General features: G+C 36.3%; 1 protein-coding gene across 2 annotated transcripts in view; it reads right to left on the minus strand.

The window, feature by feature from the left end:
* Positions 1-444: 444 nt before the first annotated feature.
* ATRNL1 (attractin like 1) overlaps positions 445-14,945 on the minus strand; it is a 425,861-nt gene continuing 411,360 nt past the window's right edge. For both annotated transcript variants that reach the window (XM_063405246.1, XM_063405245.1), the window contains one exon: positions 445-4,344. In XM_063405246.1, coding sequence (XP_063261316.1) covers positions 4,220-4,344 — 125 coding nt within the window. In that variant the 3' untranslated portion in view covers positions 445-4,219. The remainder of the gene's footprint in view (positions 4,345-14,945) is intronic.

The raw sequence follows: 14,945 nt of genomic DNA on the forward strand, positions 1-14,945 counted from the left end.
TTTCAGCCTCGCAGTGAATTCCAGAGAGCCACTAGAATTCCAGCTGTATGTACCAAAGGATGATTTTCCAAATCAGAAATACCTGCAGCCACAGAAATGGCCACATGTGGCCATATAGGCACTCATATAGAAATATAAACAATCCTTATAAAAGTAAAATTGCATTAAATAAGGAAAAGCTGAAACAACCTATGTATGGCCCTGAGTTATACAAACCCAGATTCTTCAAGGACTTTTTTTGCCATTTTTGTCTTTTGTTGTTAGAATTTAATGAGGAAGTACAACTGAAGACAGCATGTGAAGTTCTGGCCACCTGCAGACACCACTGGGCTTGTTATTATTTGTTATAAGCACCTAAGGTAGCCTTGGATATTCCATACTTTATTCTAGATCTTAAATAAATACCAGCAAACTACAGTTTTTCAGGTAATGCTGCACCCTAGAGAGTGGAAAAAATACAGTTAATTTATTGAATTTTCCCCAGTAATGTCAAACATTCTGAACAGGATAACTTTGCTTATAAAAAGAAAGGGATTGTAAATTATCTTTAACAGAGATTTTTTCTTTATTGTCAAGAAACCTTTCAGATGCTTTTTAAAAAACTGGTAATGAAATTAGGTACATAATGATTTTGTAATTTATATGAATACTAGGAAAGTTATTATGCATGAAGATTGAACATCTGTAAAAGTGATCCCAAACTAAAATTCTTACCATCAGGATTCCAGCCTCTACATTAAATTATTTAGAAAATAATTATTGCTGCAGATTTTACACATTACAAATTCCACGCCCAATCTGAAATTGTCAAAATGTTTTTGATTTGGGAAGATGACAAGAATCTCTATGTATAAAAAAGAGCAGTCAGCTATGAAAATTCTGAAATCAGATGTATTTGAATGTTCCTTAATGGTATATTCATGTGTTAATATGTCAAGGATTTGATTTTTTTTATTAAATAATTTTGATAGTGGCAACATACTGATAACCTTTTCTCTTTTTTGTACAGATGAACAAATATTTCATTACATTTCATAGGAATGTAATGAATAGAAGCAAATATTCTGAAATGTGCAAATTCAGTTGAAGTACTTTCAGTATTTTCTATAAATATAGAAGTACAAAGAGGAACTGAAGCACTAAACCCATGTTACCACGGACAGGCTGTCTCATAGCTGGAACAGTAATTCATAGCTGCTGGATTTCCTCAGCAGAATCCACTGACTGAGGAGGGGAGGTTGAATCCTGACAATTAGAACTTCACTGGGCCTTACTTACCAGAACAGCACTTACTCATTTATTTTTCATCCAATATAAATCACATGAAGAGTGAAACAGGCCATTCAACATTTTCTGACTCTAAGAAAGGGTTCCAAAGTTAAATCTGAGAACAGAGTTTTAAAAAAAATGGCCTTTTCTTGACACAATCATAATGGGACTATTCATAAAAGTTCTCATCTGATGTACAGGGGTAGTTACCAAAAGGTTTGCACTTGTCAACAACTAACAAATGTAGTTATCAGACATTTATGCTATTTATACCTTCCAAAAAGAAAGCTTTGGTATAAAATGTGTTTTCAAACTTCTTGTTTTTACGTGTGGCCATTATATAAGTATTTTTATTTACTTCATTATTAGATGAATTTACTAATTTGCATGCAATCAGGGATCCTGGGAGAAGAAAAAAAAATTCTCAGAGTGAAGGGAAATGCTGAATGATCCCACGACAAACATGCTTTTCTTGTACAGTAAAACAACATTTTTACCTGAAAGCACAGTAAAATGGCTGATCGCTATTTGCCTATCTTCAGTGTCACAATAAAGTACTTTAATCCCTTTAAAACACACCTTGATTTTCAAGTATTTTTCAAACTCTGGTTGAGATTCAGAGGAATTTAACCCTGTATGAGTGAGCACAGTCAAAACTCTCCTGCAGGACTGGATGTTCTTTCTGTGGATGGGGTTTCCAGCACATTCACAAAACACACATTGAACATTTCTTATGTGAAATGCTTAGGTTGAGGACAATACAGAGTTTGGAATATATTCCAGTCAAATGGCTCTTTCCTTTTCCTAAGTGTATGCATCATGTAAACCAGTCCCATTGCTTCATATTCACTTGAACAGATTAACTTTAAAACTGGCAGAAAGGGTTGTTTTCAAAGGACAATTTTTTTCATTAGGCTAAGTAGCACTGGTTCAAAGTCCCCAACAGAACCTTTAAAAATGAATTTTTTAAGTTTCAGGTTATATGAGGTCAGAATAGGCAATAGAAGTCACAAGGTTGTGATGGCATTATTTAAGATAATAATCTTATTTTAAGATATGAAAATACTGAAACAATCATGCCAGTATAAGAAATAATTATACCATAATTCATAAGTGCATAATTTATCAAAACAATAGAGCAGTCATGGTTAGATGCAACCTAATACTCCTGTATAAGATATAACTACAGACTGTACAATTGTTCCTTTTTAATAATTATTTTTACATTTAGTCCTCATCCAAATTAAGCTGAGCACTTCTATGTATGAATGGCTTTAGGAAATAAACACAACTCACAACAGGGCTTTATTACTGCTACTGCACCACCATGGCATGCAAGTAACTATGTAGTCAACTATAAACAGTAAAATGTCATCATCTTCCTGAAATAAAAAGAACATAAAAAATACAGATATAGTAGTAAACATCAATTATCTTTTTATATCTTTCATATTTACCAAAAGTCTATCATTACATGAGACATTTATACCTCTGCATCACTCTCCCGTACTAGGATGGTGGCAAATTTGGAGTTGAGAAACTAAACTTTCAACAAGCTTGTACAAAACTACTGCTTTCATATTACACTCTGTCAGTGTGTAATGCATAAATGAGAATATGAGAATATCTGCTACCTGCCCCTCAGCATTCCCTTACCCTTTTCCATGTTCATGAATTTTGAGTAAATAAAAAGACTGAGGGCCATTAAAGCTGGTTACCAGGTTTTATCTGTTGTGGTTACTGAGCCCCCAAAAGACTAAAGTCCTTCACAAAGAAAATTCTTTAATCTGCTTTTTGTTATCGAGTACTGTTTGTGTGAGGTTCCATACTGGCTGTGGGATTTGACAACTAATGTTGGAAGCAGGTTGGATTTTTAAACATTTATTTGTTTATTTATATAGGGTAATTCCTTAACAGGTGTTAAAGTGAAAATTAAATGGAATTCTGCAGTTATGAGGAAAAAAAAAATCCATACTTTATTATAAAAACAAGAGCCCAACTGCTGACTTAGATTAATTTCTTCTGCTTACAGGTCAGGACAATATATAGATACTAGCAAATTTCAATATTGAAACAGGAGCAAGTTGAATAACAGCATGTTCAACTCTCCTTAGATTTGCAGTCTTGGAGACTCTATGGGGAAAAATATTGTAAAGCAGCTTTTCCATGCTCAATTAATTTTGCTGATCATTTAGCTGGCATGGAGGACCCTCTTTGTAAAATATCCCTAACTCAGGACAAACTCTGAGGTACAGAAAAGAAAGCCCACCCATCACTCTTCTGCAGCCCAAGTTATGTTTATGAGGTTTTTTTCAATGTAAAGAAAAATAATCATTAAATGCTCAAGTCACAGTATTTAACAGAATTATCCTTCAAACATTACATGTGGGGTTCTTGGGATACACCTTTGCTAAAAATCAAAAGCTGCCTATCTCTCCTGGGCAATGATAAAAATACACCCAAATTCAAATGATTCTCTTTAGTTCCTGCTTGCTGGAAAACAATAATGTCAATTACGAGGAAAGAACTGTACAATTCCCATTGTTACATTAAGCTAGACAAAAATTTCCTTTAGTTTCTTGGAATTTGCAGAGTTTTCAATTATACAATTTGCTTCTACATTACAAAAAAAAAAGTAAAGTTTTTCCTGGTTCTGTCCAAGGATTTTCTCTGCTCTGATATGTTCAGGATTGAGAATACTGGGTATTTTATTTTGTATTTTGTCAATACCAGGATCCACACTTTTTATTAAAGCTCCTCATGCATACTCATACCTTCCACAAGTTTGTTCTGCTCTGGGGGATAGCAGGCTGTGTGATTACAACAGAGCACAGTACCTCGTGTTCATTCATAGATTTGCCTCCATAAAAACTGAGGCTGTAGTATAGCTTTCAATGGAAGCCATTTAAAAAGAAAACATTACAGAATATACAATTGTAGTTCTTGACTCTCAGACACAAGTTCCTTGACGTGTTGAAAGGTGATGCTTTCGATTTCTGACTCCTGAGCTCTTGTCTTTACAGTCCGCAGGCTTCTGCTGTGAAATGTCTATCAGAGCACTTGCAATTGCAAGACCTGTAAGACAAATAAAGGAAAAAACAAAATTTTAATGCTCAGCTTTCCTGAGAATGATTCCAGAGCAGCGTGATGGTTTTTTTCTAGCCAAGTTCATGTACTTTCCCAGAAGTGATCAGTTTTATTTCAAAGTCAGATAACAAGTTCTCACTTTCTTAAATGCTGCTTGGTAACAGTGAAGAAACAGTGCAAGGCAAAAAAATCAGCTAGGACACCAGACTGGAAATCAGGAGAACTGAGTTCCATGTGTGTCTCTTATTGATTTGCTGTGTGATCTTAGCATGATCTCTCTTTATGATCATTTTCCTGGTTATGTGGACCGGAAGCTTTCTGACATGAATTTTCTCATATCAAATGCACGTGCATTGCATTTAGGAATTGATAAAACCATCAAATCAGAAAATGAGAGAGAAGTAGAAACTGCAGATAGGATAACATTGAACCCCTGAATATTTGCCTTTGAAAAAAAACCCAAACCAACAATTAATTGAATATTAATTCAATTAAATATATATATATTATATATATTTAGAGGTTAATATTTAGAGGTTAATATTTACCACAAAAAAGATACGAAAATAACTTTCTAGAAAGCACAGGTCTGTAAACAAGTAGTGAACCATGATGACCTGGGTAAATTCTAAATGTTTTCAACTCGCCAAAACACTTCTATTTGGGATTCTGGTCAATTTGTTGGTATTTCATGACCTGTTGTAATCCTAACAGGGTATTGCCAAGGGCACAGATCAGCATGCTTAGGGATCATGGAAACACAGAATATTCTGAGTTGGAAAGGACCCACAAGCATCATCAAGTGCTGCTTCTGGCCCTGAACAGGACCAGGAATCCCACCATGTGCACTGTCCACATCTTCCTGAACTCTGTCAGTGCTGTGACCACTGCCCTGGGCAGCTGTACCACTGCCAACCACCCCCCAGATGAAGGATTTTTTTCTAATATCCAAGTTAACCTCTCCTGACCCAACTTCAGGCTGCTCCCTCGGGTCCTGTCAGTGTCACCACAGAGCAGAGCTCAGGGTCTGACCCTGCTCCTCCCCTCAGGAGGAAGCTGTAGCTGCTCTGAGCTCTCCCCTCAGTGTCCTCCAGGCTGAACACACCAAGTGACCTCAGCCACCCCTCATTCAACTTCCTTTCTAGCCCTAAGCTAATATTTTAAGAATTTACTCTTCCATTTGCTTGCTACTGCATCTTTTCTAGAAATTAGGGACCTCTAAAATGTTGTCATTAACAACACAATACATGGCAGTTCTAGGCTTTTAAATTCACACAGGTGACACTGCAATCAAATGGGTTAGCAGTATTCACATAATTTGTATGTTCTGCTGCAAACAAACCACAAAATCCACATCCACATAAACCCAAAATGCAGGTGAGGATGGTGCTGGTTCTCCACACTGCCCAAAACATTTCATTCTCCACCCAATAACACACCACTCTCCAAGGAAACTTTTGAAAAAACTTGTCACCATTTTTAACAGGAAGTCTCTATTTCTTACCTCAAGCCAGTATCAAACTCAATTTATCTATTACACAGAATCCAATTTTGCAATACTTTTCATGCAGTCCCTCATTACAGCACTTACCTACTAAGAAACTGCAAAAAATGTTTTTCACCAAGAAGTGTTGCTACAGTCTTTCATAAGATATATGGTCAGATTCAGTTCAGGTTTATCAGTATCCTGAAAAAATCTGTACTATTGCACACTGGTAACATTACCTTTCTTAAGTCACAAAAAAGTTGCAAGAATTGATTAATGTGCATCCAGCTTTTTAAAAATGCACAATACTGTAAAACACTAAGTACAATTATCATCGATACATTTCGGGATATGTAAGAGCCAAGATTAATCAAGTTGTTTTTTCTCACACACAAAAATATTTCTTGGCATGAGCCAGTGATGCTTAAAATTGGACTTTGACAAATTAAATTGTTGAAATCTTTGAGGCACCTTTCAAGTTTAAGCAGTATCTGGTATTAGCAAATTCAGGGATAAAACCTAAATAACATTTTGATGACTGCTTACAACAGTTAGGCTTAGGGCCTATGCTAAACAGAGGGAGCATTACTAGTAAACAGATTTTTTAATTTAATAAGCTACTGTAAAATATATTTGGATGTATTAAGCTAACCTCATTTAATATAACAACTAACAAATAGGAATCCTTAGGTCTAGCACTGCGTACTGGGATGTACTGGCATGTTGATAGAATACCATTAACATCGGGTCACTACAGAAGATTATTTGTCAAAATGTCACACAAATCATCTGATGAAATTCATTTATTAGGTCCTCTACACCCAGCATAGTTCCTTGTTATCAAAGCAATACAATTAACTGGGGGAACAATTCATTATTTCAGACTGCCAGTCTAAGGGAATTTCATTTACCAAGTGAAGCTTGTGCACAGACACTTCGAGCAAGGAGAATTTACATCAAAATAAAACAGAAGAAAATGCTGTGGCTTAAATATTCATGAAAAAAAAAAAAACCAAACCAAAACCAAAACATTCCCTTGATTTTACAGTTTTTTTACTCTAAATAACAAATGTAAATACATTTACAGTCATTGAAGTTGGAACTGTAAATTGCTCTGGATACATTACCTCAGCTCCTAAGTTATTACATTTACCTTCCTTCTCTGAATGCTGCTGTTTAAATATCCTACCTATCACCCAAACTGTATTTTCCAGATCAGTACATGGTCTCTGCTTCCTTCTGACTCTTGAGCAGCATGGCAGAAAGGAGCAGTGGAATCAGTAAGGATCCCACGTGGACACTCAATGGGTCACCTCTAATTTCTGGAAATTCAATCTGAGTTGTGGAACCAGCCCTATTTTTAAATTTAGTTTGTTTTTCTACTAAATGTCCTAGAAATCACCTGATCTAGTTTTATGCAGCTCAAACAACCTCTAGCTTGTTCTAAGGATATGTATGTGTAAGTCATTAAGAAGTGAGCCCAGTCAAATCATAAGTGGAAAGTATATTTTTGTAAGAGATAATTGCACTCAGAACAAGGAAAACACCAGAGGAAGCAATATGAACTTGGTTATCTTTAGCAGAACTATTGTTTCTCCTAATGGAAGTTAAATGGTAACAGTTTATTTTCAGGAAGTCTCTAATCATAAAATTACTGGGGTGTGAATTTTTTCCTTTTTTATTTTTTTTTTCAACAGTGCAAAGCTATTAATAAGCAGAGGGATAAAATACAGCAAATCAAATGAGATTACCTTGAAAATCACATTCAGGGTTTGTATACAAACAGCCCCTTAATCCTGCATTCAAACAAGAGCATCTGAAAAGTCATTCATTCTGAGATGCTCTCCTCCCAGCCCCTGTAAAAACAGGCAGTACTATATATTTTAATTTTGCAGCAAAACAGCTTCATTAGGCGTGAAAGGTTAATTGCAGGTTTAAGTGCAGTTCAGGGAACAGTGCACGGGTCTGTGGTGAATAGCACAGTCTGCCACAGGAAGGCTGAGTGCTATAAACTGTTTGCCCTGCTGAAATGTTTTACTACCTCATTTACTAACTGTCTTCTTTTACTGCTTGTATTTGTAGTTCTTCTAAACCTTTAATAGCTACAGTTTTATTTCACTGTAATCAGATTTAAATGGAAATACCCATGCTGGGATGTTTAAACATTTTTCCTCTGATTGTATACAACTACATTTGAACTGATGTAAGGCTACACTATCTCTAAAAGTAGAAAAAACATCCCTACATTGAAAAAATTAGTCTTACATGATGGTGTGCATATTTAAAACCTTTCTTTTCCTCGTCTATTGTTCATTTTAATGAGAAATGCATGGAATTCTTACTATCTCTTTTGTTAAAAGTAAGGGAACAAAGAATGACCTCAGATTTGTGCTTAGGCAGGTAACTGGAAATGTTGCCTTTCAATTTAAATATGCATTATTCAGACATAACATTTGGATAGATGTCTTCACTTGATTAAATTTCTACACGTCATTGTTATGCAGAATCAGAACATTCAGACACCCGAAGACAATAAAATAACTACAAGTCAGGTAGATCAATTAGATTTGTTTGGCATTTTAACCAAAATTATAGTCATTGTTTAAGGTGACTTTAAGCAACGAAATAAAATGCCAGCTGCCATACAGAGAGACTTAAACAGAAAAGACTGGGAAAAGACTTTATTATTAAAGTCACAGCTTCACCCTTCAGGGCCCACAAGTCTTTGTGTTCCCTCCATCTGTTGATTTTTAAAGACTGGCATTACTGTACCTGCTCACCTCATAGTGGACACACTCCTTTTATTATAAAGGACCTCTTACTCAAAATATTGCCATTGTGGAAGATCTACTGCCTGTGGAAATCCACAGAAATGGATCTGACTCTCTGAAGGTACACTAAGTGATGAGACACAGAGTGTGGTGCCTCTTGGAAGTCACCACAGCACACAGTGAAGCCAATGAGGGCAATTTCATGTTCATCAATAAAGCTGCCAGTTATAATGTAGGGAATTCCAACGAATTCTCAGTATTTATCAGTATTTCAGGTCTATAAAATTCTGTTTGATAAGTACACAATGTACATCATATGTGAATTAATGGTATATGCATATATACACAAAAGTTAATAATATAAAAATATGCGATTATGTAGCAATTTTATATATATAAATGCAAATTATATATATCTCCCCCAGTTAATAATGAAGTTTTGTATTACCTGCTTCTTAATTTGAAGAAACAGATCGCATTCACTATAAAGTTTATGGAATGCACAAATTTAATCTTCATAGAAAAAGACTTGTTCATTATAATGTCTGTAATAGTGGAGGAACATAACATTCTAGAAGGAACATAACATTCTAGAAGATTGTTACTAGGCAGTGTTTCTGAGTACCCATGGAAAAAAATTCTCTCACTTTCTGTGAGATACTGTGCTAGAAATAGTCATATTCAGTTTAGTTGTTTAGTAATAGTTTCATGATTTTCTGCTTGTTCCTGTGTTCTCAACCAAACTGTCTCCAAGCAGAGCAGCTCAGGCTTAATTTTCATGGCTCAAAAGGCCAGCCTGTTCTGTGTGCTGCATCCTCCTCTGCTGTGGATCAGCTCATGCTGGGAGATATCCAAAAGGCACATAAACCAGAACCAGAATAAAATTTGGTATTTAAAAACGTGATGCACAGAGCCCCCTCCTAAGCAAGTACAAACCTGACACTCGAGTACCTTCCAGGAGAAAAATTAAGAGTCACCTGAAGTTCAAGACTGTCTATGGCTAGGAGAACACAACAGATCTAAGTGCATTTTGCAGTCAGAAAATAGTCAAATCCTTCATGTGTATCCGAGTTTCCTGATCTGGCAGGTGTGCCTAGACAGTATCCAGAGATCGCAGACTTAGTCACAGAGAAAAAGAATCATAAGCATCTGCCAAGAACAATAAGTGTCTTCAGAGCCTGTCATATTGAATGGGGTTTTTTTATTTGAATTAGATTATTTTTAAAAGGACAAGCTGACAGCACCTCAAATTCACAGTCTTTTTATGGGCTTCTCTTCCTGTTTGGTGCATGAATGTGTATTTTAAGTTGACACTGCTCTTACTTTTGGAAAGATATATTAAACAAACTAAACTAACTAGGAAATTACTTCGGGCAAGTAACCCCATCATTTTTTTCCTGTGATATTTTTTTGCAAGATGGGAAGACAGCCAAGAGGCCAGGAGGTATGCTTTCCTTTTCTTTTGCATATAACTTAATTAAATAAGTAAAATATGAGACAGACCTTAAACCATAACAATAATAAAATAAACAACGATTGTGTGGAATTAAATAGCCACACACTAGTAGAGAGATGTCATGCTCCTTTTTATTACACCTCTGCTATTTAGCAATAAGGGCTATCTGTAAGGGACTAGGAAATTCTTATTCCCAGAATAGACTTATAAATTACCTGCTGTCAGGTTGTGGGAAATCCAGACTATACAATAAAGGCTCTTTGAAGAAATGTTCAGCCTTTCCCAAATTTTCTCACTGTGAAAAGGAAATGGCCCTACATATTTGTGTGAAATATTTGTATTGTATTCCACGGGGCCAGTAGTGTTTTTTTTTAATGCAGTCAGGCAGTTCTCCTTCCCTTTCAGAGTGAGATATCCATGGTTTGATCTGAAATCCAGATTTGTACAACATCTTGTGCCTTTCAAGCACCCAGCCTGCCAGTGACCAAGAGACAGCAGGGCTAATGGAAGCTCTTTTCTCCCACCCTCTTTTCTCAACTCAAACCCTCTTGGAACACAAGAACCACAGAACCATTAAATGGTTTAGGTTGGAAATGACCCTTAAGACCACGGGGGTCCAACCATGAAGTTAAGACTGTAAGGTCCACCAATAAAACCTGTCCCTGAGTGCCACATACACACGTCTTTTACACACCTCCAGCAATGGTGGTTTCACCCCTTCCCAGGGCCTGACAACCCTTTTGGTGAAGAAGTTTTTCCTAACAGCCAATCTAAACCTACCCCGGTGCAGCCCGAGGCCAAATCTTCTTGTCATATTTTTTTTAACGGAATGATAATAAAAACACCTAAAAAGGAATAATCTACTTAGAATATGTGCAAATCTCATGCAGATTAATTCCTTGCTGCCCTGCCACTTCATATTACACATCATGCATTAAAATGCAAGTAATTAAACATTTTTCTACAATGGACAGTCATATTTGAAACATTTGGATTATATTTTCAGTTTGATTACATCTCACTTCCATTGAATCATTTATCCATATGTTATGAAAAACATCTCTATTCTTATGATGTTGTGCAGCCGTTTAATTTGTTTTCAAGAAAATCACTATAAACTAATTTTCTACTCTGCAAGAATTTGGTGAGATGCATTAATCATGCCACAATCTAATTTGGTCTTGTAAACCTATTTCTGTAGAAGAGAAAAAAGTCTACTTGGAGTACTGAAGAAGCTCTATTTTCACTTACTTTTAGCAAAACCTGGTTTAATACAAACAAAATCATAATTGTTTTTTTTAGAAGCCAGTATCACAGTTATGGCCCAGGTGGGGTTAGTTTATGAAGCCCTCTACAGTAATTAGACAAGTCTGGATTGCAGAAGTCTCCTCCAGCCTGGCATGCTCGAGGCTGCACCATTATTGTACTCTGTCTCTGTCTTCAGCAAACTTGTTTTTTACTTGGACCATGGATGCAAATCACAGCAAAATGAAGATATGAAAGCTGTAAAAAATGGTGAGCTTGAGTTACAACATTTTAAAAGCTTTTTACCCAAACCCATTCATGCAATTGGGTGCTTTAACCACTGTGATGAAAGTTAAAGCCTTACCATACATCATAAGAGGGATGAACACCTGTGGGACAGAGATTTATCATCCACACAAACAGAGCGTGATTGGCCATTATTACAGGGCTGAATTGTATTTCATGCAATGCAGTAATCAGAATATCTGTGTGTGTGTGAATATCCACGTGTGAGTATCTGGGAAACGGGGCAGGAGGGAACACAACTGAGCAATCAGGGAACGCTCAGGAGGACAGGCAGCAGCAGTCTGGGGTTTGCCTCCCTCCAGAGGGGCCTTTCTGGCAGGGGGTGATTTAAAGCAGATCTCTTTCTGTCTGTAGAGGAAATCTGGGGTGATAAACCTCGCCAGGTGAAATTCGGTTTTTATGAATCCCTCCCTAATGTTCCATCTGGGTGATAACATATACTGTCAGATTTGCAGCTTTACTGCTCTCCTCCTCAAGACAAAACACACCACCTTAAAGACAATAGGTTTAAGGGCCCAAAAGGGGCCAATTCTGCCCACGCTAGAGATAAAACAATGCTACTTACATTACCATTTACTTTTAAGGAAGAAGATTAGAACAATAACCCTCTAAGATCCTTTTTCTCGCTCTTGCTTCCTTTTATGTTCCAGGTGCCAGGTTTTTTTTTTTTCCCTTGTCAAAAATTTTATTGAAACCAGAAAGTATTGAATAGGTTCATGCAAAGAAATTATTGTACTTCACCAGATATTCAGTAGGATTACAGCTTAATCAGGAGCAGGCATGATATCTGCAGTCCTTTTCCATACAGAATGCTCATTTTAAAATTTTGCTTTCGAAGGTTTATGAAGTACTGGACTTGTTTTCCATTTCCAACATACTGGTGCAATATATCATCACTCTAACCACTGTTTTGATACTAATTTGGTCCTAGCCAAATAGCAATGCCAGCTTTTCAGTATTCTGCTGATGTCTAATTAGACATTTAGAACATCCCCAGCTACATAGCCAGGAGCCACTCTGACAAAATAAATGATCTTGGAAGGGTAACACAGAATTAAGTCAATGGGACAGAAAGTGTGCTGAGAATTTTGAACCATATTTTGAATATCACCAAAGTGACAACGTCAGGGTCCTCAGGACCTCTATAAAAGGTATTTGTAGTTTCAGTAATATTAATGCTTGAGAACAATGAAAAAGAAAAGAAAAAGGAAAATAAAAATAAAGTCACAAATGCCCTGCTGTCAGTATTAGGGTGGGTCCATCAGCAAATCTAGCATCAACTTACATAGAAAATTGATTTTTAGTATTTTCAGTAGAAAAGCTTGGTAACAGGCTGAAAAGCTCACACCATAAGAAAACATTTTAACTCCCAAAGATTTCATATAAATAGCTCTATCACAATTATGGTCTGCACTCAAAGAGAAAAACTCTGCATGGGACTCCAGTATAGACAAGTAAGCTACATAGCTACTCATTAATTCTTCACTGAATCTTCTATTTTACATTGAAAACACCATGTTCTGACTATAACAGGCAAAATTACACACTTAGACTTGTCAAATTGTATGGAAATAGGTTTCCATTTTAAACACTTCATTACGTACACTTGGTCCTGAGCAGTCAGTATAGATAAATATCAGTAAAATGATAGAAGAGCACTGTTTCTGCTTGTGTGACACATTCAGATACAGCAAATGCCCAAAATTGAGAGATAGTAAAACAATGGCTGCATATCACTTTAAATATATTAAAATATAATATATGTCCTAGGAATGTGTCCTAGTTTGGAGAGGGAGAACTGGAAAATTGATAGTCCATAGTCAAAGCTTGCCACCTACCTCTGTGTGTACTCACAATCCAACAAATAGCACTCATTGTCTCATTCGGCCATTAAATCAATAAAATTTTTTGGAAAAAAGCCAAGTCACAACACCAAAACCCCAACAATTCTTGTAAAGAAAGATTACCAAGCTGTAACTTTAGCCATTTAAAACTTTTCTCTAAATGCCTGTGGAAAAAAAAAAAAGAGAGCTAGGTTCTCCTGGCACACCCAATTCAGATTCCATATTTCTCCTTTTAGGATCCACATCCTTCAGAGATACAGGAGATATGAAATATTCCTCTCAGGATCTGATTTGCCACAAATCTCAGCCTGATTTGCACACCTCCTTTCAATACAACAAAATAAGATCTTTAACTCATGGCCTGCTGAACAGGACTTGTGCTACTAAACGGATGTGGAAACAAAAGGCAGAAACCAGGTGAAAGACAGAGTCAAGAAAACCTCACAAAGTCCATTTCCCAACAATGTCAGCTCCCTGAAGATGCACTCAATGAAAAGACACTTTCTGACACTAAAGATTCACTGCAGCAGCCCATTCTCTTCAATATTCATGTGAGTAAGAAATGGCTGAAATGAAACCATGGACAAGATGTGGTAAGAGATACACAGAGCTTGGAGTTTTCCAATGTCAAGATGGTTCTTTTAGACAACAGGCAAAATTCAGAGCAATTCTGTGCATTGTTCCCAATATTTTCATCCAAAATGGTTGTGCTGTACAAAGCATCACGCTGTCTTTGTATTTCCAGGATGTGATTAGGAGGTAGTTTTCATTAAAGCATTTTCAAAAAAGCTTTCACTATGTGATGAAGGAGAAAAGAACCTTCAGCAGGACATTAGAACTCCCTCACTGCAATTGTTCTAAATCTCCCATCTGTTTTTTAAAAGCAGAAATTGCATTGAGGGTTCTATTTGCTATTTAACTGCTGACCTTTTTTCCCCCCTCTATTTTTTCCCATATGCTTTTTGATCACATGTGAAAAACTTAGCTTTGGTTCTCTCATTTCTGGATTTTCTTTATCTCAATTATACTTTAATGGCTATAAATACAGTGATAATGATCCAAGAGTGTTTTGAATGGAATTTGTTTGGTACTTCCCAGCTTCTGAGAACTGCCACCATTTGACAAACTTTCTTCCATAGCCCCTGAAGTGCCATCTATAACATAATAATATAACAGACCATGAATCTGCTCTCCCTTTGTTGTGCTACACACCTTTCTGTTTCCTACAGCCTGTTGTTGTATGATTTGCAACTGTAAATAATTATCCTAAGTTACAAGGATGTAATATAAAACTATAAAGCAATACCAATAGACACTATGCACTCGAGACTCTGAAGAAGCCATAAGAAAACATTGATTTTCATAAAGAACAGGAAAAAAGGTGACAATGAAAATCATGGTTCATGCTAAGGATTAGTTCATTAAAAGCTTGCTGCAATTTTGGGTGCAAAGAATGAAAATAGCAGGTATTCAGTGGCAAA

Source organism: Prinia subflava, chromosome 9 (assembly GCF_021018805.1).
Source record: "Prinia subflava isolate CZ2003 ecotype Zambia chromosome 9, Cam_Psub_1.2, whole genome shotgun sequence".
In the NCBI taxonomy this organism is placed as follows: domain Eukaryota; kingdom Metazoa; phylum Chordata; class Aves; order Passeriformes; family Cisticolidae; genus Prinia; species Prinia subflava.